Below are 25188 nucleotides of genomic sequence, written 5' to 3'. Positions count from 1 at the left end.
CATCAATTTATTATATACAAAACATTTTGTGTCTCATGCTGATATCACAGAAAGTCTATGTGATGTACTTGACACAGAATACCTGAAGGGAAGAAGAAAATGCACCTAATAGTAAACTATGTTTAGTAAAAATAAAAATAAAAAATAAAAATCCTTCCAGCAGCACCTTAGAGACCAACTAAGTTTGTTCTTGGTATGAGCTTTCGTGTGCATGCACACTTCTTCAGATACAAGATACTTCAGATACTCTGAAAAAGTGTGCATGCACACGAAAGCTCATACCAAGAACAAACTTGGTATTTATCTCTCTTTCTCCCTTGGTTCTCTTATGAGTGCATAAAATTGGTCAGGGGTCCCTGTTGCCTGCACATATATGCAAAACAAGATATACTAATAGTTACATGCAGTATACAGACACTTACTATTTATTGATTGATTGATTGATTGATTGATTGGCAACTTGCCTGCTTGCTTGTATCTATATCTCACCTTTGCTCCAAGGAGCTGTCTCCATATTATCCTCACAACAACCCTGTGATGTAGGATAGGCCAATAGTTGGTGGCTGACCCAAGGGACCTACTCAGCTTCATGACTGAGTGAGGATTTGAACCCTGGTCTCCCAGTCTGATACCTGAACCACTGTGCTACCTTGGCACCACATTCATTTTGCAGTGTAGCAGGAGAAGGGGTTTGGGTTTTTTTGACAGTGGGGACAAGCCAGGCAAAGCTACACATGCCCTACGTGTACGCTTGTGAAACATGGACCACTTATAAATGCCATCTCCAACTCCTTGAAAGATTCCATCAACGGCGTCTCTGAAAAAAATCTACACATCACTTGGAAAGGCAGGCAAACTAATTCCAGTGTACTGGAAGAAGCAAAGATCACCAGTGTCAAAGCAATGATTTTTCAACATCAATTTCGTTGGACAGATCATGTTGTTCGGACGCCTGATTATCGTCTTCCAAAGCAACTACTCTATTTCGAACTTAAAAATGGAAAGCGTAATGTTGGTCAACAAAAGAGATTTAAAGACTCTCTCGAGGCAAATCCAAAAGAATGTAGTATAAACACTGACAACAGGGAAACACTGGCCTATGAGGGCTCCAATTGGAGAACAGCCTTTACCAAAGGTATCGTGGACTTCGAAGACGTTCAAACTCAGGACGAAAGGGAGAAACAAGCCAAGAAGAAGGCATGTTTGGCAAACCCTCACTTTGATCAACTCCCACCCGGAAACCTATGTCCCCACTGTGGAAGGACGTGTGGATCCAGAATTGGCCTCCACAGCCACTTATGGACTCGCTGTTAAGACTGTGTTCATGGAAGGCAATCTTGCTTGGCTACGAGTGGTTGCCAAAGGAGGAGGAGGAGACATGGGATGCCATGTTAGTTAGCTGTTGGGCACAAATCGCTGCAGCTTGTGCTATTGCAACTGATGCGATTGGGCTACAAGAAAATCTGCAGTTATCTATCTGGTCTTAACCACTGCAGTAGAAGAATTTTATTGTGACAGTTAGCTATAATTCTCTTTGGGTTTATTTCCTTTATTGTGGAGAAGTGAAGAGTTTTGCCTGGAACTTTAATGAAGGAACAACTTCCTGTTTGTTGCCAATAGTAATTTTGCTTTAGACTCTGCTTTGTCATCAAATAGAAGAATAGAACATGCTTTGAAATTTTAGTACACAGGGGCAGAAAAACATTAATTGGAACATGCAGTGATTCTTGCTTCCCATTAAATGGATGAAGCCATGGACTGCTCTCTTGTTATCTGTAATTGGTAATTAGAAAATCATCCTTTTTAATTACTCTTGGCAGGTATTGATTGTGTGGTGTGGTATAATTAGTTGTCCTTGGGGAGTATATGCAGAATAAATCCACACAAATAATTGGTTTTGGTGTTTCTTAAAGCTCAAGTTCAATATTTCTAATTATCTTTGTGAGAAGCCTTCTGATGTTTACTGTTTTCACAGCCTCTCTGCGTTCTGGCTACATGTTTTCCAAATAGCAATAAGACATGCTTTGAATTGAAACACTTTGCAGCCTCACCAGCAATATAGTTATAATCACTAAGGCTAAGTGGTATAATCACAAAATGCTATGACCACTGTAATTTTTAAAAGTCTAGAAAACAAATTAAAGGATATTTGTGGGGGTAAGGGGTGTTCAGGGAACTTTATCTAATTTATTAAATTGACTTTTATAAATTATTTATATATAGAAGTCATAGAATCATAGAGTACAGTAGTACATTTTTTAAAAAATAGCTAAACAGAGTAGTACCAATCCATAATGCACTGTGCTGGACGGGGGTTGGATGGGGTGCAGGTAATCATCCCTTTCTGGACCCACCAGCTTCTGTCACTGAGGGACCCCTGCCCCATTGCACGCTCTGAAATGGTTGGTGGGCAGAAGCTTCTGCCTGCAGCATTCTAAGAAGAAGAAGAAGAAGAAGAAGAAGAAGAAGAAGAAGAAGAAGAAGAAGAAGAAGAAGAAGAAGAAGAAGAAGAGTTTGGATTTGATATCCCACTTTATCACTACCCTAGGGAGTCTCCAAGCAGCCAACATTCTCCTTTCCCTTCCTCCCCCACAACAAACACTCTGTGAGGTGAGTGGGGCTGAGAGACTTCAAAGAAATGTGACTAGCCCAAGGTCACCCAGCAGCTGCATGTGGAGGAGCGGAGATGCGAACCCAGTTCACCAGATTACAAGTCCACCGCTCTTAACCACTACACCACACTGGCTCTAACTGGTAGTGATAGCCAGCACAAATCCCCCCAAATAGGGTTCAGAGCTGAGTTGGCAGAGGATCCACTGAATTTCTGAGTGTCATGTGATGGCAAATTTTAAGGGTTCTTTGCTATGCTGGCATAGGATGTGGTGTATTGAAGAGGATCCCCCTTCCCCCTTCCCTCACCTTCTGCAGAGGCCAGTGTGGGCAGCAGGGATGATATGGGTGCATTGTTCTTTTAAGCCCCAGGGATTTGAACTGCCCCTTAAGTTTTATTTTTATTTTCTAATTATGTTTATATTGCACCTTTCCTTAAAGGAGCTCAAGTTGGCAAACATGCAGTCGTCCCGGCCCCCCACCTCTTTTGATCCTCACAACAATCTTTATACACCCAAAACCATGTCAGATGCGCAGATGGAGTCCTGGTTAACTATAGTCAATGAAGTTGTCTCATAAAAGAATTCGGTCATTTCGTTTCACGAGGCTCTCAGATGCAGCAAAGAGGGGAAACTGCCAAGAGCCAATGCAATGCAATTGTTTGCTTCGTTGTGCAAAGGGTGGCAGATCTATCCCAGTGGCCTCTTGTGTTTTTAATGCTGAAATTGCATCCCAGATTCTGTTTGGAGTACCTTCTTGGTTTCCATATTTTAAATCTCCCTCTAGGAAGACTTCAGCCCTACTTTCTTCGATTTGTATTTGGCATGCCTAGATGCACTGCTGCTCTTCATTTGAAAGCTATTGTGCCTGGTTTGGATATAGTCAATTCACTCTCTCAGCTTCATAGCTTTCTCCAAGGTCTTTTGTATTCCAGGTCATGACAGACTCTTGTCAGTCTGCCTGGATGAAGGCATTGCTGCCAAAAATAAAAAAGGTTGCTTTGGTGTGGCTGCTGTCTCTTTCTTGCTGTTTATGTGCAAACTGTGAGCAAGACAAATGTATGGTCAAACACAGATTGATTGATATTTATTTATCTGTTTATTAAATTTCTGTACCATCCTTCATCCAAGGATCACAGGACAGTTTACAATATAAAAACAAAAAAATACACAGCATAGTAACAAACAAAAACAAACACACACACACGTACCCTACCCTAAAATTTAAAGGGTCATAGTCATGGGAGAACATACAAGAGTTGTATTTGGCAACCTAGGGGCCTTGTCCCCTCCCCTGGTCACTGCATTTGCCAGTTTCCGTTTCTAAGACTGGGGTCTCTGTTTGAACCAACTATATGTTCCTTAATGTAGGAAAGCTTCCCCCCTTGCCATTGCTTTAAGTCTGAGCCTCTGGGTTATTTGTGGGGCATAGAAATTCATTCATTCCCCCCCCACAATAAATACAGTATATTTCGGCCCCCCACAAGGTCTGAGGGACAGTGGACCGGCCCCCTGCTGAAAAAGTTTGCTGACCCCTGCTTCTGCTGGAATAAATCCCAGAGTTTTTCTTTTTTTCAAATTTTCAAAAAGAGAACATAAATTTTTATACACACATATACATATATTAACCAGACATATACACTTAATTTCATAGTCATATCAAAACGTTTATGGGGTTCCCTGCACCCCAAGACTTCCTCCCACCCCTCCCTTGGTTTCCAAAGTTCTTCCCCTTTTAACTGCCCCTAATTACTTTATCTAAATTTGTTATACTCCATTTTTATCCTTTGTTAATTTAATTTTTTTTTTTAATGAAGAATTTATTGGCATTTTTCGTATCCTTTGTTAATTTAAATTACAAGAGTTATGTGGATCCTGCTAATGTTTTTAAGGTGTTACAGAGTTTCAATGTCCCAGTATTCACACTTGTTTTGTCAAACAGGATTCTCCTCCCATTTCTTGAAGGTTTTAAACAACAGACTGTTGTTAACTGAAAGTGTGGTCCTGTACATGTCTATCCGGAAGTAGACATATAAACTGAATTCAGTGGGGTTTATTAAGCGGGCATAGAATTGTAGGCCGAGTCCCATAAAGGGTGTAAAAGCAATAGTATCTTTTCAGAAAGCACAAACATTTTTATATTTATTCCTGTGAAACAGGTATTGGCATTTTATTTATTTATTTATTGCAAATGTCTATTCACGTACCCAGGTTTACATACGAAATTGCACCTGTTTTTGTCCTCATGGAACAAATCACGCTTCGAAAAATGAGAGAGATTATCGGATGGTCAAATAAAGATGGAGATGGAATATTCTCACCTGGTAAGTTCCATTTTTGACATGTTGCCCTAAATGCCAAGTTGTCGGTTAAGGCTGGAAAAATACAACCAGCTGCTGAGTATTATATTATTATTATTATTATTATTATTATTATTATTATTATTATTATTATTATTTGTACCCTGCCCAACAAAAATCAAATACATTAAAATATCACACATTAAAAGCTTCCCTAAACAGGGCTGCCTTCAGATGTCCTCTAAATGTCTGGTAGTTGTCTATCTCTTTGACATCTGAAGGGAGGGAGTTCCACAGGGCAGGCGCCACTACCGAGAAGGCCCTCTGCCTGGTTCCCTGTAGCTTTGCTTCTCACAGTGGGGGAACTGCCAGAAGGCCCTCAGCGCTGGATCTCAGTGTCCGGGCTGAATGATGGGGGTGGAGACGCTCCTTCAGGTATACAGGAACTGTATGCTATTACTTTGTTTAAAAACAGCGTTAAAAGCATCAGTTACTATCTGCTAGGCCATTTTAAGAGGACCAATTAAAAACAAGAACCGTGGATGCAATTGGTCCTACCATTGGGCAGGGTGAGGCAGCAGGCTAACTTAGGGGGTTGAGGGCAGACAACTCTGTTGCATCACAGCTCTAAATTCCGCCATGCCTGTATGAAATGTACACAGAACGTTTCACCAGCTATGCTTTTCTGTCTCCATTTGTAATACCAAACTTCTCTTGCCCTCCCTCTATCTCTTTTCTGATATTCTGTTGTCATGTTCTCTTGTTACAGGTGGTGCTATATCCAATATGTATAGCATCATGGCTGCCCGCTACAAATATTTCCCAGAAGTCAAAACGAAAGGCATGGCTGCAGTGCCTAAACTGGTCCTATTTACCTCAGAACATGTGAGCTCAACAAGCTTAATTAACTGTTGTTACTGCAATTGTTTGGGGGGCGGGGACCTAAGGAAGATCCCATTCCATCACCGTCAGCCCAATTCTGAAGGGGCACGACTGCCTGATTTCAACACCACCCGTTGCATATTTTGGGGTGGCCCTAAAACTGTCACAGAAAATGACCTCCCAACTCAGAGGCATAGGAAGGTCAGGTGGTACCTGGTGCAGAAAATTTCTTGTCACACACACCCCACATTGATTCCCCACCCCCCTCTGCAAAAATGGTTTTACGTTATTTTATATTTTCTTACAAAGGAATAATAATAAGTAATAATAAACTTTTATTTATATCCCGCCCTCCCCGCCCGAAGTCGGGTTCAGGGGCTGCTAACATCAGATACGTACATAACGTTGGTATAAAATCAAACAATAATTAAATTACCTCCTAAAAACATGTCAAAATCAAACTAAAGTCTAATTAGATGGCTTTCTGCAGGGTTAGGGTTGGGAACAGTATGCATAGCTGTCAACTTCCCCCCCTTTTAAGGGAAATAATAGGAATAATAATAGGAATAATAGGAATAATTTATTATTGGCCAAGTACATTTTCCAACATACTTGGAATTTGTTTCGGCTACATTGGAATGTAAACATACAGACACTGTTCCTCTCACAATACAAAGAAGCAAAGAAGCCCCACCCATATTTACCTCCCCTTCAGCTATACAACTACGAATTTAACAATTTAATGGCACAAGGGAAAAAACTATTCTTGTGCCTGGCCGATTTCGTATATGAAGTCCTGTAGCGACGTCCAGATGGAAGTAAATGAAGCAGATGATGACCGGGATGTAAAGGATCTGCTACAATTCTCTCTGCTCTCTTCCTAACTTGGGTAGCATAAATTCCCTTATTCCGAATAGGATTCCTCGCAAGAAAAGGGAAAAGTTGACAGCTATGACAGTAAGTGCTCCACTGAATTGAAATTTCAGCCTTCATGACATAGGAAAACGGCCAAGTAAACAGCTGTTTTTGTGGAGGAGGGTCAAGATATTAACTGATATGCATGAAATTTCATATATAGCTATATAATCCCTAGTGTAGTAAGTTAAGACCTTTGGAGCAGGCATTTTTTTTAAAAAAAGTTTTTTTATGAGCCACCCTAGCAGGGCAGTAATTGTTCCTTGATAATTTGTCACCCCCCTCCATGATGGAACATGGGGCGGACTGCCCCCCCTGCCCCTACTTCCTACGCCCCTGCTCCAACTACTTAGATGGAGGTTCTGTTGAACAGGAGGATGGTTGGTCCTCTGAGGATGCGGTTTCCTAGAGTTGGTTCTAGCTATCGTCTCTGTCCCTAAGCTAACTTTGGAGGCAGTATGCCCCGCCCCTCCCCACCTGCAAATGTTTCCTTGTGACAAAAACCGGTCGCCGCACTCTGACAGAGATTTCCCTCAAACCTGATTGTAGCGCAGTGTTGGGGACAAGGAGGCTGTAAGGAAGACAAGAAGTCTTATTTACTTGGCGGCATTTGATGTGGTTGCTTGTGATACCTCGCAAGCTCAGTCACCCCAAATATCTCTTACCGTATTTTTCGCTCCATAAGACACACTTTTTTCCTCCTGGAAAGTAAGGCAAAATACCTGTGCGTCTTATGGAGCGAATGGTGGTCCCTGGAGCTAAATTGCCCAGGGGCCAAAAGCAGATTGTGCTTTTTATTTTACAAAGAGAAAGGGGGGTGTTGAAAGGACCCCGCTCAGCAGCTAATCAGCAAGAGATCGGGAGAGAGATAAGAGTCCCGGCCCGCCCTCCTTTGTTGAATGTGCTGCAGAGGGAGGTTGTTTGTTTCCCCAGGACATGTGACTGGCTGATTAGATTATCTGTCTGGAAACAGTAGAAACTGCTCCCTTTCCTTAAGATTTTTTCAGAAATGTGAGTTGAACGCCATAAAAATGGGTCTTTTCCTCTTTGCTTTTCCCCCTTTGCAAAAAAGCTGCAAAACTTTTAGCTGATGCTAAAAAACCAACAGGGCTTTTCCCTTTGCAAAAAAGCTGCAAAACTTTTAGCTGATTGTCAAAAAACCAGGGCTTTTCCCTTTGTAAAAAAAAGCTGCAAAACTTTTAGCTGATCCTCAAAAAAACAGGGCTTTTAGAGGAGGAAAACCAGGGGAAAAAATTTTTTTCCTTGTTTCCTCCTCCAAAAATGAGGTGTGCCCTATGGTCCAGTGCGTCCTATGGAGCGAAAAATACGGTAATTTGTCTTAGAGCTTACCATGTCCTCAGCTAATTAACACTTCCCCTGCCCCCTTTTGAAGCATTCATAGTAATGTTACATAATGAATAAAATGCCTGTGAGTGTGTACAAAGTGCCTGCCCGCACAGAATCAAGGAACAGAATCTCCCACCCCACAGATCTGATTCCTGGTATCTCTCTTTTTAATCTTTGGGCAATGCTCCTACCTTTCTGCATAGCAAGCTTGGGGGGGCCTAGTTGTAATAATGTTTTGGGTTGCTGTTTCTCTTCCTTCCTTTCTTTTTTTTTTGAAAAGCTTAGAGCTTATAGCTTGCTGTGGTGCTCCTAAACCATGTCTGACCCTTATTTTAGCACTTATTCCTGACCATTCCCACTGACTTTTACCTCTGCATTCAAACTGCTTCCTATAAATGGTTGGTTTGTGCCTGGAGGCAGCTGCCCTGAAAGGTCCATGTGGCACTTGGCAATGAGCAGGGAGGGCACCTCCTGCTGGCAACCGTTGCTACTACACAACTAAACTTGACTTACCCATTTGACTACATTTTCTTTCATTCCTTTCTAAAAGGCCTGACGTGTTTTTGTCGCTGTTGTTTTTGCAGAGTCACTACTCAATAAAGAAAGCTGGAGCTGCGCTTGGTTTTGGAACAGAAAATGTGATTTTAATAAAGTGCAATGAAAGGTATGCTCCCATAACAAAATAGCTGTATTGGGTTTTGTTTTTTTGTTTTTTGTACCGTGCAACAAGATGTTAATGTCTTTACTAATTAGATCAGTTGATTTAATTAAACTATGGTTATTTGGTCTTTATTTATTTGTTTTAAAATATTCTTTGTTTTTTGTCTTTCACGTTGCCTGCAGAGGCAAAATAATACCAGCTGATTTGGAAGCCAAAATTCTGGAAGCCAAACAAAAGGTAACCCTGATTTTTTTAGGGGGGGACTGAAAATATTTCCTATTTAAATGAACATAAGTAACATACATTTTGTCTTCTACATAAATGCATACCACACAGTGTAAGACAAGCAAGGGAAGAAATAATAAACTAATTTAGAGTGCAATACTAACCCTTTGCTGCTGGCGCTCCACTGCCCCCCCCAGGCCCCCAGCAAGGGGAGAAACTTACAATCCACTGTTGATTGCATCAAGTCCTCAAATGGACTTTTGGGGGAACCAATGAAAGAAGATGTGACAGTTAAAAAACATGCATGGCAGAAAAGTTAATGAAATAACTTGTAATCAGTTGCAATAACTGAAGTTAGCTTCGGTTTCCAAGATTTTTGTTTCCTCATGAACTTTATCCTCTGCTTTACCTCATAGGGATATGTTCCCCTTTATGTGAATGCAACTGCTGGCACAACAGTTTATGGGGCCTTTGACCCAATTCAGGAGATGGCGGACATTTGTGATAAATACAACCTTTGGCTCCATGTGGACGTGAGTAAGACGAGCTGCAATCCTATGCACACACACACACACTTGCTGAAGAATAACGTCCCACTGAAAGCAGGGGGACTCACAAATCGTGCCCCCATCACGGAGGGCACGTGTTGCAGTGAGGTCACCAAGAATGGACTCACAGTTTGTGTGGGTGGGATCATTTGGATAGCCACAACAACCCAATTGGGTCCCTCGGTTGCTGGGGCAATTCTGGCCAATGGGGTTGAGAGAATTTGCAGCCAGGGGACCTATTTATACCGCTGCACGTTGCGTCGAGCTTCCTCTTAGCGCCTCATGCATCTGATCACCCGCCCACCCTCCCTATATTTAGGGTCTTGCTATGACCTTGCTATGCTGTCGTGGGGCGTCTGCTTTTGGGGCAGGGGCCCAGTAGGAATTTCCCCATTTGGCTGATTGGCTGGTGCCACTTGGGTTTCGCTTGCCGTGTAGCAAATCATCACAACTTTGTAAGGTTTGGTGGTTAGGCATTGGTTCAAGGTGTGGTGGAGGGGAGGTTGTCACACCTGCCCCTCCCACTGTGCGATAGGGTATTCCATTAAAGGAATCCAGGTGCTCACCATGCTTTTCTCCTATCCTCTTCCAGGGGTTAGGGCCACGCTAGAGCACTTGGGAGCATTTTGGGGTGAGGTTGCATCTGTGGTAGGACCAGTGCTCCCCCAGTATATTTACCCTTACTGACCTGCTGGTGTCCAGTTGTCAGTGCTGCCCTGCCGGAGGTGTAGGTGCAGCTGGTCGAACCAATGCCTAAGCAAACCGCTCACATTCTGTAATCAATAAAGTTGTGGCCAAAATTGTGTCCAATAACCTTAAACTAATATTGGTGTCAACAGTGATTTTCTTTGGGAGGTCTTGGGGGTCTTCACACGCAACACTTCTGAATAAACACACATAGGATTGCACTGCGAATATTGTGTTGTTGTTTTTTACCATTTTCAAGTGGAAAAGAGGATCCTCCTACCAACTCTGCTTGTTAGTATTTGTATTGTAGTAACACAGTCCAATTCTCCTTGCTTGAAAGTGCGAAATTAAGAAGAGCGCCTGTTTGTGAAATCATGGACACTTTCATCAGAAATTTAGTGCCCAGAGTTTTGACAGCATTGATCCTTTAGCTAACTGTGGAGTGTCAGATATTTGGATGGTTCCTCCTAAGCCTTTGAACTTTCTTCCATCACTTTCAGGCTGCCTGGGGAGGTGGATTGCTAATGTCCAGGAAGCATCGTCATAAGCTGAGTGGCATAGAAAGGTATTGAATCATTCTCATTTGCATGTTTATTTAGTTAGAAACTTCTCCATGGTACATATGCTAGGGAAGATAAGCCCCTATCGCAAAAATATTATAGATTTTTTTAAAAAAAGAGCAATCGACAAGAATATAAAAGGTCCAATGTGAGGGGGGAATATTCCATGTGTCCATGTAGAACAGAAGTAGTTGTTATGCAAAATAGAATTTTCATGTCAGTGTATGTTTCACATTTACATTACATACCAGAATGAAACAAGAGAGACTTCGTGCCTGTCTTGCCAAATGCAAGGTGGTTCTTTTAAAATGAGATTCAGAAGTACAGTCATACCTTGTGTTGCGTTCCGCTCTTGTTACGGACTTTCAGCTTACGAACGTGGCAAACCTGGAAGTGCTTGCTTCCGGGTTCGCCACCCGCGCATGCGCAGAAGCGTTCTGCACACTTCGCGCATGCACAGAAGCGCTCGATCACGCCGCGCACATGTGCAGAAGAGGCTCTCTAGTTGCGGACTTTTCGGGGTGGAAACGGGACCCCAAAATGGATTAAGTTCGCAGCTAGAGGTACCACTGTAATGCAAAACACAAGTGAGCGGAAAGATTAAAGATTTTATTCTAAACAGCAAGCAATATATACATACCAAGCAAGCACATCAATCTGCCACTTGGAAGCCCTCAAGAAGCGGCAAAGTGACTCCCCCAGGTAGCCTCTGTTTGCAGGGCCCCGCGGCCGATCAGTCTGTGCACCAGCTTCTCCAAAACTCTGCCTACAACCATCTGATTTATAGATAGCTAGCCTGTGTGGCTTGCCCTACTGGCTACGTGCAGATCATTCATGACTCACTATGTGCAGATTATTCATTGGCCTCACTTTCTCAAAACAATGTTCAACATCAAAGAAGGTACCTAGCACTATCACTTCCTCCCAGCTGATTAGGACATTAAAGGCTGTTCTCATGCCATCAAATAACTTAACAAGAGATAAGAAGGGGAAGGAACAGAGGCAAGTAGGGCAACCATGTTAGATCACTAACTCCTCGATATACAATTTATCTTCCAGATAGATCGCCCATACAATGCCTCATGAGTGAGATGCTATGGGACAAAAATTAGCAAGACCTTTCGTCTGCACCAGCTGTTAGCTTTGTGTCACTTCACAGTCACACTCTCTGTGAACTGCGCTCAGCTGGTGGCCTACCTTCCACCCTGGTCCAGGCTGGAGCTGTCACCAGCAATTGGCAATAACTGGCCCCAGTGGTTCTGCTATTTATTTTATTTTTGCATTCATCAACTGCACTGATCTGTGTGCGTAGGGAAAGGCACACACTTTCTAACTAGAGTTGCCACAGGCAACACTTGACAGTTTTGGAAAGACCAACGACATGCTCACAAACAATATGTGCCAATAGTGGTGAATCACAGAATCACAGAATTGTAGAGTTAGAAGGGACCCCGAGGGTCATCCAGTCCGAGCTCTTGCAATGAAGGAATCTCCGCTAGATCATGCATGTCTGATGGCCACCCCACCTCTACTTAAAAACTTCCAAGGAAGGAGAATCCATCACCTCTTGCATGTGTCTTTTCAACTGTTGAACAGCTCTTACTGTCATAAAGTTATTCCTGATGTTTAGTTGGAATCTCCTTTCTTGTAACTTGAATTCATTGGTTCAGGTCCTACCCTCTGGAGCAGCAGAAAACAATCTTGCTCCAGCCTCCATGTGACATCCCTTTTAGATCTTAGAAGATGGCTATCATATCTCCTCTCAGTCTCCTCTTTACCAGGTTAAACATACCCAAATCCCTCAAGCCTTCCTCATAAGGCTTGGTCTCCAGACCTCTAATCATCTTGGTCACCAAAGCAGTCCCACTGTTGTACACTTTTAATGCCCTGGGAATTGCATGAGAAGATATGGGAGCGGGTGACGCTGTGGTCAAAACCACTGAGCCTCTTGGGCTTGCTGATCACAAGGTCGGCAGTTCAAATCCGCACAACAGGGTGAGCTCCCATTGCTCTGTCCTAGCTTCTGCCAACCTAGCAGTTTGAAAGCACACCAGTGCAAGTAGATAAATAGGTACCGCTGTGGCGGGAAGGTAAATGGTATTTCCGTGCGCTCTGGTTTCCGTCACAGTGTCCCTTTGCGCCAGTAGCGGTTTAGTCATGCTGGCCACATGACCTGGAAAGCTGTCTGTGGACAAATGCCAGCTCCCTTGCCCTGAAGTGAGATGAGCTCTGCAACCCCATAGTCGCTTTTGACTGGCCTTGACTGTCCAGGGTTCCTTTACCTTTTTACCTTTACCATTGCATGAGATTCATGTCTGGATCTGCAGAAATGAAGGATCATACTGTCAGCTTTCTCACAGAAGCTGTTACATGCGCTGCACCTTGTAGTTTATTTAGAGCAGGAATAGGCAGAGTCCAGACTTGTGGGAACAACTTGTTTTTACTATCGGTACATCCCTGAAATCCACCAACTTGTGTGATGTGCTTGTGTAGTGGCTCAGTGGGAGCAGACATAAACTCAAATCTAAAGAAGGACACTGAGTATATCTGAACACGTGCCCAAATCTCTCCCAAATTTTCTTCATTTCAACAGCCAGAAAAAGAGGTGAAGAGAGACACTGTTGGTGTTGTTAAACTACTGGAGGTCAGAAACCTTTGCTGATCTACTTCCAGTCTCTCAAGGGACTGGTCTACCAGTTATTCCTGATCCACCTTTTGCCCATTCCTGATTTTCTAGAGAGAAGATTTTGCATATCACTTGCTAGCACATCTTGGTGATAATGTGGGGACTGCATATCTCAGGAAATTTCAAACACCAGCCTATGTCATCAACTGTATTTTAGAAGAGGGGGGAAAAACAATTAGTGGGAAATATAGATGAATATCCTGTTTACCTAAACTTATAGAAATTCTCACACTGCTGTTTCTAGAAGGTGGCTCTTTCAGGAATGAAGTTACAGTATCAGCTAATCGGCATAGACCTGACAGTAATTAATTACCATTCATTACGCTATCAGCTTCTCGGTATTCTCTCTTTACCAGTAACATTAATCCTGAAAAGACAGCTTCCCTTAGTGCAATTCCAACCTTCAGCTGCAATGCTTGCCCCACAGAATAAGACTATTGGCACATTTTGTCATCTTGTATTCCTAGTATAGACCATTCTCACCTTATTAGTCCTGGTGGTGCAGGGTCTTGACACCGGAGTGTGGGAAAATATGCCACAAACTGCATATTGCAGATGGGAGATTTATTTGTAAGCCCAGGAGATATTTTGCCTCAACTATCTCAAAGAGTAAGTAAGTTCCACTGGGACCCAGACTCTGGGAAATGGCCCTGCTTTGGATCCAGCAAGGCTACATCTCCTCCTCCATTAATTCTAAGCACATTATTTTCTTTTTGCAGAGCCAACTCAGTCACATGGAATCCACACAAGATGATGGGAGTTTTATTACAATGTTCTGCCATTCTTCTTCGGGAAAAGGTTTGCTTGCATGCCGATTTCTTTTTAAATGGTACAGAACAAACACATATATGTTCTGTTTCTACCTTTACAGCTTCTCCCAAACAATCCTGGGAACTGTAGTTTGCTGAGGACTCTGTGAGAGATCTCCCAAAGAATTACAAATCCTTAGGATTTTCTGGAGGAAAAAGCATGATTGCTAAACCAATTTAAGTCTGTGGTTGTTATAGCTATAAGGCCAAAGACTTTCACTCTTCTTGCCTTTCTATTGGATTTATTCAGTGCTGTTTTTATAGAAAAAGAAGTGCCAGAACTCAACTCACCATGATCGCCTCCCTCATTCTCTTAGAATGGCAATGGCGCCCACCTAAGAGGTGCCGGAACGGAGTTTCACCAACTTCTGGCTGGAAAAAACCTCCTGGATTTATTTGTTTAGAGTATTTTTATTCCAACCTTCCAGCAATGTTCCCAGGGTGGCATTGGCATGCCATGCCTGTAGTCTTGGTGGCACCTAGTGTGCCTTATGTTGATGTCATAGCTGTCAACTTCCCCTTTTTTGTGGGAAATTCCCTTATTCCAGTGCCGTTTCCCACTGCAAAAAAGGGAAAGTTGACAGCTATGGTTGATGTAGTTACAACTGACTCCTATGGCTGCCAAATGGGATTTGGTGATTCCACTGTGCTTTCTTGCCTACTAAAACTCCACTATAAAGGATACCTGAGGAACATCAAATAAGTAGAGTTGTCTAGTGTAACTGACTCCACAGCAGTCAATGTGCTTTTAAGGTGCTCCATACATTAATTGTGCCACATTTTACACCCACCATTCACCTCTTCTCTGCCATGTTGAAGATCTCCCGATGGCACAAGGACATTGCTACGCCATTGTAATATTTTACGTTGGCGCAGTGCTGCATTTTGCTGGTGTGGAGGTCTTTAAGGGTGAGTTTATCCTGTCTGGATGATGTAACTCATGGATAGGAAGATCACTGTTAGTCGCTGCCATTGGTTTTTGTACTTAAAGGTAAAGGGACCCCTGACCATTAGGTCCAGTTGCAGACGACTCTGGGGTTGCGGCACTCATCTCACTTTATTGGCTGAGGGAGCCGGCATACAGCTTCCAGGTCATGTTGCCAGCATGACTAAGCCGCTTCTGGCAAACCAGAGCAGCGCACGGAAACGCCATTTACCTTCCCGCCTGAGCGGTACCTATTTATCTAGTGTGCTTTCGAACCGCTAGGTTGGCAGGAGCAGGGACCGTGCAATGGGAGCTCACCCCGTCGCGGGGATTCGAACTGCCGACCTTCTGATCGACAAGCCCTAGGCTCTGTGGCTCGGTTCTTGTAGTTACATGCTTAATAGTCACAAAATTGGTCTGAGATCCAGGAGAACTAATAATACGCATGCAAGAAAGATTGCATGGGCAGCAAATGCTGCTTTCTCTTTTGCAGCCATTAGCAGGCCATGCAATGAGGGGAGTTGCTGAAGTGAGAATGGATGAAGAAAATCTAGGTGGGCATGAAAATCGTGCTTAGATTCCCTCAGGAAATGCTGCATATAAGTGGATTGCCATGCGCATACGTTCTGTGCATGCGGCACACTATATTTTATCTGTTAAGTAGTGGGTGGACACAGCAGACGACACAGTGATTTCCAAGCAGCTCTTGTTTATTCTCAGGCTGGAACAGAAGTGAGCTGAAGGGCTCAGCAGCCTGCTTATATAGAACTCAGCTACAAAGCAACAGTAACAACTTTCTGTAGTTAACCAATCCCTGAACGTCACTTTTCAATCCCTCATTTGCATGTGCGGACCTGAGTGAAAACTGCAGCAGAATGAACTATATACACACACCCCTAGTGGCCTAGGGTGAGAACTTCAATACATAACATTATCTACTGCTTGATTTCATATATTTGAAGAGGCTGTTCTTCCAACAGGGCATACTTCAAGGTTGCAACCAGATGTGTGCAGGATATCTGTTCCAACAAGACAAGCAATACGATATAACCTACGACACTGGGGATAAAGCAATACAGTGTGGTCGCCATGTGGACATATTCAAATTCTGGTTGATGTGGAAAGCCAAGGTAAGCAATAAAATGTCAGAAAAATTCACATCAGTATTATATAAGAAGATAGTTCAACTAAGTCCAGAATGCGGCAGCTAGACTGGTGACCGGGACTGGCCGCCAAGACCATATAACAACGATCCTGAAAGACCTACATTGGCTCCCAGTACAGTGGACGCTCGGGTTGCAAACGTGATCCGTGCTGGAGGCACGTTCGCAACCCGCAGCATTTGCAACCCGCAGCGCCGCTTTCTGCGCATGCGCGAGCACCGAATCCCAGAAGTAACCTATTCCGGTACTTCTGGGTTCGGCGCGAGCGCAACCCGAGAAAACGTAACCCGCAGCATTCACAACATGAGGTATGACCGTACGTTTCCAAGCACAATACAAAGTGTTGGTGCTGAATAACATGGAAAATAAATATAGTTGAACGCAAATATTTCATACTCAAAGCTAACCAGAGTAAATATGTGCAAGGAAGAGTACAGAACTGAAATTTAAAAACAGTTTTCTTTTTCTTTCTTTCTTTTTCAAAACAGGGTACAGTGGGATTCGAAAGTCAGATCAACAAATGTCTTGAACTAGCAGAATACCTCTATAATAAAATTAAGAACAGAGAGGAGTTTGAGATGGTTTTCGAAGGAGAGGTAAGCAATGGGCCACAAACTACTTTCAATTAAAAATGTCCATTTGGGGAATAGAAAATGCACCATCCAGCCCAGAGTTAAGTACTTTAAAGCCAGTGTTATTTTCAATGGGGGATATTTAGCTACATGTTTGACTCACCAACTGAAGTCAATGGGGTGTAAAAGTGCTGAACTTTGGTTGGCTCACGGCAGGCCCCGGGTTTTCGGGCAGGCTTTGCCAACGAAAGCCTTGAAACGTAACTCCGCACCCCAACCCCAGTTTCAGCTAACTGGGCAAATGGTCACTTGTTTTTCTTTGCTTGCCTTCTTGCTTGCTTACTTTTAAAGGACAAAACTGCAGGATAAGTGCTTAGTTGCAACTAGAACTGTACAATGCTTGCATGTAGGCTCTATTGAGGTCTGTGGACACATTTGAAAACTGGAGAAACTGTTGTGGACACACACACACACAGTGCCGGATTTACGTATAAGCTAAACAAGCTATAGCTTAGGGCCCCACTCTCTTGGGGGCCCCCCAAAAAATTAAAGGAAAACAACCTGGATGTACATTTCCAAAATATAAGATAAAAAGCAAATAAAATAAAACCTGCATACAGCAACAGTGTTTTGTGTTGTGTAGGCTTCCTATGATGTAAGTAATGGGCCCCACCTGCTAGTTTGCTCCCTAAAATATCACTGGTTTGCTCATTTCTGTATATATATATAGCCTACATTCCGCATGGACTGGTTGCACGGAAACGTGTAACATGCAGCTAATGTGTTTGAATTATTAAGTTTGTTATGAATAAAAAATCATTTTAAGTTAGAGCTTAATAATTATTTCACTATTAATATACTTCTTCTTAATTGTATTTCACTGTTAATATACTTCTTCTTAATTGTATTTCAGTTCAACAATTACTTTGATAAAATACATATTTTGTTCTGTGGAAATGGTTGTAGGTACCTATTAGGTCCATAAATTACCATATAGCATATATTCAACACAAAAATCAGCAACAATTTGATGTTGACAAAGGACAGCTGGACATATAAAGGGCCCCATTACCTTCAGTAACTTAGGGCCTCATCAAACCTCAATCTGGCCCTGCACACACACAACGACCTGCTCTGTTGTCAATAATGGAAGGCTTCTTTCAAGCCTGTTTCCAGCAGGCAGAGAAGATATTGCAGATGCCATAGAAGGCAGGTGCCATGTTGATCACCCCTATGTACAACCCAGCGATCCAAAAACCATGGAACCAGTTTCATGAGCCCAAGAAGGGTTTTAGGCTTCCTTCTGCCGAATAATAGCACACCACGCGACATGACAAAACGCTTTTTAAATGTGTGTTGGCGGCAAGCTGTTCAGAATCAGCTTGCAGTATGGGTGAGGCTCAGCTGTATACAACTAGAACGTGACAGAGAATGTATATTGGAAAATACATGAGCTGCTACTAAATGAACATAGGGATACGTGGATTGCATGTCAAGGACCCGATCCCTCCCCCGGTGAAATAAGACACAGGACACCATAAGTAAGGTTCAAATGGGAAATAAATGGCCACAACTTTATTGGTTACGGATGTTGAGCGGTATTGGCTTAGGCATTGGATCAGCCGACTATATCAGACTCCAGTACGTAGTGCTGGCAGTCCGGGAAGGGTTAACCACGATGGATGAGCCCCTGCTGCTGCACATCAGCTAGGAACTCACCCTACGATCACCGGCCTGGGGCGTGCCTGGGGCCCTCACCTTCCACGGCTCCGGACAGTGGTCACGCCCCACCGAACTCCTTTATCGAAGTACCCTTCAGCCCTTTGGGGGGAGGTGATGGACGAAGGGAGCAGGAAGCAAGAGGCTGAGCCCTGGGAGCGTCCTGCTTAAGTGCAGCAGGCACGCCCAAAGCCGCCGCGCCAGTTGGCCGGCGGCCTGGGCACCGCGCCCAGGGCTCAGCCAATCTGTGCCAGGGGATGACCCCATCCCCTGTGCACGTGCAGGGCTCGTGTTACCTGCCTGCAACCCCCCCTCCTTCTTATGGGCGGAAGGGGCAATTTCAGCATCGTTGCAATACTCTAAACCTCAAGCAGTAGCGGACAGCACGGTGGTGCTGAAGCACTTACCTGACTGCCTAGCAGGTGAGTCGCTGCTGCTTATAGGGAGCCATGAGGCAGCAGGGTACAGCGCAAATGCACAAGGGGAGCCAATCGCTCCCAGTAAGCCACAGTGATTCACCACTGGGAGGTCTGCCCCACTGCACTATCCACTACAGTGGTACCTCGGGTTACAGACACTTCAGGTTACAGACGCTTCAGGTTACAGACTCCGCTAACCCAGAAATAGTACCCCGGGTTAAGAACTTTACCTCAGGATGAGAACAGAAATTGCAGGGCAGCGGCAGCGGGAGGCCCCATTAGCTAAAGTGGTACCTCAGGTTAAGAACAGTTTCAGGTTAAGAACGGACCCCCAGAACGAATTAAGTTCTTAACCAGAGGTACCACTGTACTGATCTGGAGTCACTTTTGGGTGGATTTTATGCACCATCCACAAATAGTTAACAAAGAATTATTGCCCATTCAAAAGAAGACCATTGGAGAGTATTCTGTGGAGGTACGAATCCTGCACTTCTTCCTGCAAAGCCACCGAATAAGAAAGTTCAAAGTGTGAAAATCCACTGAGCTTTTTGCAAGCGCCTCCTATAAACTTCCCTTCCCCTCTTTCGCCTCAAAAGATATTGTGATGCGCCACGAGTCGAACGAATGGCATTGGCAACAAAAGGCCACACTTCCTTAGGAAGATAAGGCTCATAAACTGATTGGCAACCCTAAAGTAATCTGCTCTTAGCTGAGATTCCACGCTTCATTTTCTGCGCTGCAAAGGTTGCTACTTTTGTTAATTCTGCTGCTGGTGCTTTCTGGTGGTTTCACTTCATAAACTTTGGCTGATTGGACACTTGAGTGTGCTCCAGTTCCTTATTTAACTTAAAAAACAGAACAAAACTGATCCTCTGTCTCTTAACATGAGAGGGTGCCTTTCTGTATATACTGAGGATTTTGTTGGCACAGGAGTGTTGGGAGGGAGGGAATGTGTTCTCATCCACTTAGTCCTAAATGGGTTGTTTGTATTCCTGATTCATTATGAACTAATGTAAAAAAAAGATCTGAAGGGGGGTGGGGAGAGAGAGAGTCTTAAGATGGTAGCTACATACAGAATTGCATCTATTGGCTGTTGCTATTTATTAACAAGCAAAGTGTCCAGTTGTGGTTGAGAGGAGGTTCCTTTCGCAGTGATGATCTACAACAGCTCCTGATCCAAGCTTACCTATTCATCGCTTGCATGCTCAGCCAAACTCCCAATCCTAAATTTCCTAAACTTTGGGGAGGAGGAGGGGTAGCAATGGGGTAAATCACCCACAGTGTTTGGTGTGTGGTAAGATTTTTTTTTTTTAATGAAATCTGAATTTTTGTGTTAGTCCTTTTATTTACCTACAATTTTGATGAGTTTGCTTTGTTTTGTTTCTGTGTTTATAGCCTGAACACACAAATGTTTGTTTCTGGTACATCCCACCAAGTCTCAGAGGGGTCCCGGACTCAGAGGAGAGGAGAGAAAAGCTACATAGGGTAATCGTATTCTGTTTTAATTACTCCTAAGCATTTCACAGTAAAACAAATACAAGAAAACCATGTAATAGTTGACCTCTGTGACGGTGGCTCAACCTTCTCTAAACCAAGGCCAAGGCTGGAGATCTAGCTCTCTGTGAGAATCCAGGGATCCCGAATAGGTTTCTGAGAAATCTTATAAGGAAGGGGATTTTTCATGTGGTTACTCCGGTAAAGAAACAAAGGACTAAACATTTCCCTTTTTCTGTTTGAATCAAAAAAGGTTGCACCCAAAATCAAGGCGCTGATGATGGAGTCAGGTACCACGATGGTTGGATATCAGCCACAGGGAGATAAAGCCAACTTCTTCCGAATGGTTGTCTCGAACCCTGCAGCTACCAAGTCTGACATTGACTTCCTCATTGAGGAAATAGAAAGACTGGGGCAAGATCTGTAATCCACTCAAATGACCCGTTTTACTTCTCTAACAGCACTATTTTCCAGTACTGGCTTCTTCTGGTTTTGGTTTGTTTGGGGTTGTTGTTTTTTTGTAACCACTTCTGTAGAACACATTTTAAGGTAATCCCTTTCTAAATGTTCGATTCTTCTGAGACATGCTCCTTAACAAAACAAAAAAAAACCACAATGTCAAAAAACCCTGTATATTATGAAACATATATGTGTATTAGTAGGTTATTTTACCAAAAGGGGAAAATATATTATCTTACAATGCATTGTCCGCCCTTATTTAAAAGCCTGGCAGATCTAGTTAGCAGGAAGCTAATTGTATTAAGGTAGACAATTAAGAACTCTGCACAACAGATGTGTACAGTAATATATATATATATAATATAAATAAATGAATATATATCTATATATATATTATAAATAAAGTGGTGGTGAGCCTAAGAGTAATTCACGGTATATTTTCCAGTGCAGAGGTGATCCCAATCAAGGACTGCTCCTGCAAAGCTCCATTTTAATTAATGAGGCATGACCAGAGCATTGCTTGAGAGATTATACCCCAACACCCTCATTGTTTGGGAGTTACCTCCATTGGTTTGAATGGATAGCACTGGGCACCATCCACCTCCCTATGTTTCTTCTGATTTTTAATGGGCGGAGTCAAGCCAAAGGTGAGCATTTTTAAAGCCCCTCTGGAACCAATGGAACTTAAGAGTACTTAGCTTTGACTGGATCATGGCCAAGATGTGCAAATATTTAGGACTGGGGTGGGAGGAAGGTAATGTTTTCATCTAAAAAGGTAAATAATGCAATAACTGGGCCGATGTCATATCCCAGACGAAATTAGGTATGTATGGGGAAAACATTTTTAAAGATGTAGATTCTTAGGAACTAAGGAAAATGTTTAACCTTATTTAAACTTTGTTGCTGGTGCTTCTCTGGTGTATAAAAGAAACAGCAATGCTTTCCTAAAGAGAACCACCTACTAGATGTATATATGCCCCCATTAGTTGTCATATCAAGGGATAGTAGTAGCTGAGGTGTTGTGATAGGCCATAATATTATTGTTGTATTTTTTAGAATTTGATTTGTGTAGATTGTATACATTACTGTTAGACCGCGGGAGGAAGGAGGAACTAAATGTTAATAGTTTTCCAGCAAGATAACTGTTCAGTTCTCGGTATACGAACCGTTTGCTTTCTTTATATGCAAAGATTTACCATGCTAAAGAGCTGTCTTGTATTTTCTTCCATTTGTAATGTATCCTATTTATATAATTATCAAAGTTCTAAATAATGTTTATTGGTATTTTAGTGTATTTGTGAGCCAAAGAGAAGATTAAAAATTAGTCAACACGTTTATATAATAGTGCCCTTAAAACAATAACTTAATAGATGATTTTACTGTCTATAAGGAATCCTAACACTGTATATAGACTTTAGCCTAATGAAATACTTTCATTTTAATAGAAATGTCACCTTTACTAATTGTACTGTAGTCTGGCTGTACGTTCTGTGTTCTGGGTGCTTTTTTTAGTGAATCATGAATGCTTACATTAGGCTGCTGCATACTCCTGGTAGTTTAGGGCCAAACTCTGTAATTTATTTAGATAAATTCTGTGGCAAGATACCCAAAGAGTGGTGATGATTCTGTGAACATGCTCCTAGATCTCATGAACCTCAAAAGGGTACCACATCGTCATTCGGAGTTTGTAAGAGAGAAGGAAAAGCTTGCCACAGGACATTTCAAGTATGTATGGCTGCCTTGCCACAGTGATTTCCACATTGTTAAAGATATCAGATTTGCCTCAGATTTTATTTGCTCTGTAGTTAGTGTTACAGATTCTCAGTTAATCGCCCTTCTAGGAGCTAACAAAGTCACAGAACCGATAGAACTGTCTGTCAACAGAGTAACTTGACTCAAGCAACATCTTCTGACTGAAGAGCCTTCCCGAATATGCTGCTTTGTATGGCTAGTAGCTCCAGTTTTAAGGCCTCGCGTTTCCAGCACATAATAAACGCTAAGGACTACAGCCCTGTACCAAGTTACCAACACGCGGGTCCCACGGAAATGAATGGAATGTATATACGTCAACTGAAGTTTCGCACAGGTAACTTTATGGCCTGGGTTAAAACAAAGCAAGCAACTGCTTTGTTGGAAAAACATTAGCAATATTTCGACGAATGTTTGTTGGCATATGTGTAGCTTTTACCCTTTTTGGTTTCCGAGTGTGGAATGAACAGCATTTAAAAGTTGGTCCCCGTCCCCCCTCTGCTTTGGGTGCCCTCTCTCTCTCGCTCTCTATCTCTGGTTGGTTCTTTCTTCTGCGATCAGCGCTCCTGGATCGAGATGTGTCTAGACTGCCCTAAATGTGTTAAATGTCCATATGGTATTTTTCAATAGCATTTGGATGGAACAACCGAGAACCCATTTGCAAAGAGTCTTAACATCTGCTGCCTCTAATTAATCTCCAAATATAGAAAGTTTCGCTCTGAAATGAAAAAGAGAGAGCCACATCTGTATTATTTTTTTTAGGCATGGTGTGATAGGTCTCTCGTTCCGTTTCTAGTGAAGGAACTTCCATATGGAGCATTTGCTGCACTCTTGTTCCCCTCTTTAATCTTTCCAAGACAGTGCAGTAAAGATAATGGGCTCTTCCTGTTCTATGACCCCCTTCTTGCATCTTGACTTTAACATCCAGGAGATGATCTATGTTTGTTATCTAATCCAGAGCCGTAGTGATCATAAAACCACTCTGCAGTCCTGTGCAGTAGACATCCTGCTATTTCTGCTTCAGAACCAACATTTTGTTTTACGCAGCTCCTAACACAGGACAGGTACCACTTCCTTATAGTCCTTGGATACAATCAACCTACAGGGTGTTCAGACTTGGAGTTATATTGACCTCCAGCTACAAACAAGGAAGCACAAGCCAAATGGCAATGAGCCTAGTTGTAGTAGTAGTAGTAGTAACGCCTACCTTCCTTTGACACTTGGGACTTTGTGTGCAAGTCTCAGTGGCGCAAAGGCTGCAGGTCCTATCGGCAATGGCGCCCATGCTAGCTTTTTCTTCTGAATGAAATATGGGAGAGTTTCTTTCTTAGGCTTTTGATTTCTTTTCTAATCGCCAAGCTTCTAGGGAAAGGTTGGCATGCCAATCAGCTGACTGATAACATATTATTTGACTCTAGTAAAATGTTCCGAGGTTGCCACTGTGTAGATATTAATGAGTAAATACAAATGTAGTATCAATCCTGTTAAGCATTACAGTCTTAAATGAAGAAATAGTTTCACATTGAAAAATCCCTTGAAAGTCTTTTAGAAGTTCTACGATGCGTGTCAGATGTATAATGAGACAACTGGAGACCAGGACAGGGCCCCGTTTCGGCCTAGACGCCTTCCTCAGCTCGTTTTTTTTTTTTTTTTTTTTTGAAAGAGTGTATAAAATATATATGGTTTCTATTTCTTTGATTCTTGAGAAGATGTAGCATCTTAGAGAAAGTTTTCCTGTGTTTTCTATGCGTTTCTCTAAAAAACTTTTCAAAAAAAACTTTTTTTAAAAAAAACGAGCCGAGGAAGGCGTCTACGCTGAAACGGGGCCCTGTCCTGGTCTCCAGTTGTCTCATTATACATCTGACACGCATCGTAGAAACCTTTACATAAACTTCTAAAAGACTTTCAAGAGATTTTTCAATGCGAAACTATTTCTTCATTTAAGACTGTAATGCTTAACAGGATTGATACTACATTTGTATTTACTCACGAGTAAACGCATCGTTTTGGTTGAAACTTCCGGCCAGAGTTCTTATTTATATTTATTTCAGTGTATTTTGTAATAAGAACTCCAACTTTATTTACTGTGTAGATATTGGCTTAGCTTTCAAAGCTCCTTAGGCCATGCATAGTGCTTCGAAAGCTCTGAGCCAGTGTGGTGTAGTGGTTAAGAGCAGTAGACTCGTTATCTTGGGAACCGGGTTCGCGTCTCCACTCTTCCACATGCAGCTGCTGGGTGACCTTCGGCTAGTCACACTTCTCTGAAGTCTCTCAGCCCCACTCACCTCACAGAGTGTTTGTTGTGTGGGAGGAAGGGAAAGGAGAATGTTAGCCGCTTTGAGACTCCTTTGGGTAGTGATAAAGCGGGATATCAAATCCAAACTCCTCCTCTTCTTCTTCTTCTTCTGAGGAACAGCTGATGGGTAGCAGTTGCAAAGCACTGTGCAAGGTGGGGGAAA

The 25188-nt window shown here is 42.7% G+C and overlaps 1 protein-coding gene across 1 annotated transcript in view; it reads left to right on the top strand.

Annotated features, from left to right (window-relative positions):
• The window catches only part of GAD1 (glutamate decarboxylase 1), a 56319-nt gene extending 33734 nt beyond the window's left edge, over positions 1-22585 (top strand). The window contains exons 6-16 of the mRNA XM_033168263.1: positions 4821-4933; positions 5679-5794; positions 8638-8717; positions 8897-8951; positions 9356-9472; positions 10675-10739; positions 14140-14218; positions 16135-16284; positions 16806-16913; positions 20423-20512; positions 20775-22585. Of these exons, the coding sequence (XP_033024154.1) occupies positions 4821-4933; positions 5679-5794; positions 8638-8717; positions 8897-8951; positions 9356-9472; positions 10675-10739; positions 14140-14218; positions 16135-16284; positions 16806-16913; positions 20423-20512; positions 20775-20948 (1147 nt within the window). The 3' untranslated portion in view covers positions 20949-22585. The remainder of the gene's footprint in view (positions 1-4820; positions 4934-5678; positions 5795-8637; positions 8718-8896; positions 8952-9355; positions 9473-10674; positions 10740-14139; positions 14219-16134; positions 16285-16805; positions 16914-20422; positions 20513-20774) is intronic.
• The last annotated feature ends 2603 nt before the right edge of the window (positions 22586-25188 follow it).

Source organism: Lacerta agilis, chromosome 1, assembly GCF_009819535.1.
Source record: "Lacerta agilis isolate rLacAgi1 chromosome 1, rLacAgi1.pri, whole genome shotgun sequence".
Classification (NCBI taxonomy): domain Eukaryota; kingdom Metazoa; phylum Chordata; class Lepidosauria; order Squamata; family Lacertidae; genus Lacerta; species Lacerta agilis.
This window is presented reverse-complemented; position numbering and strand designations above follow the sequence as displayed.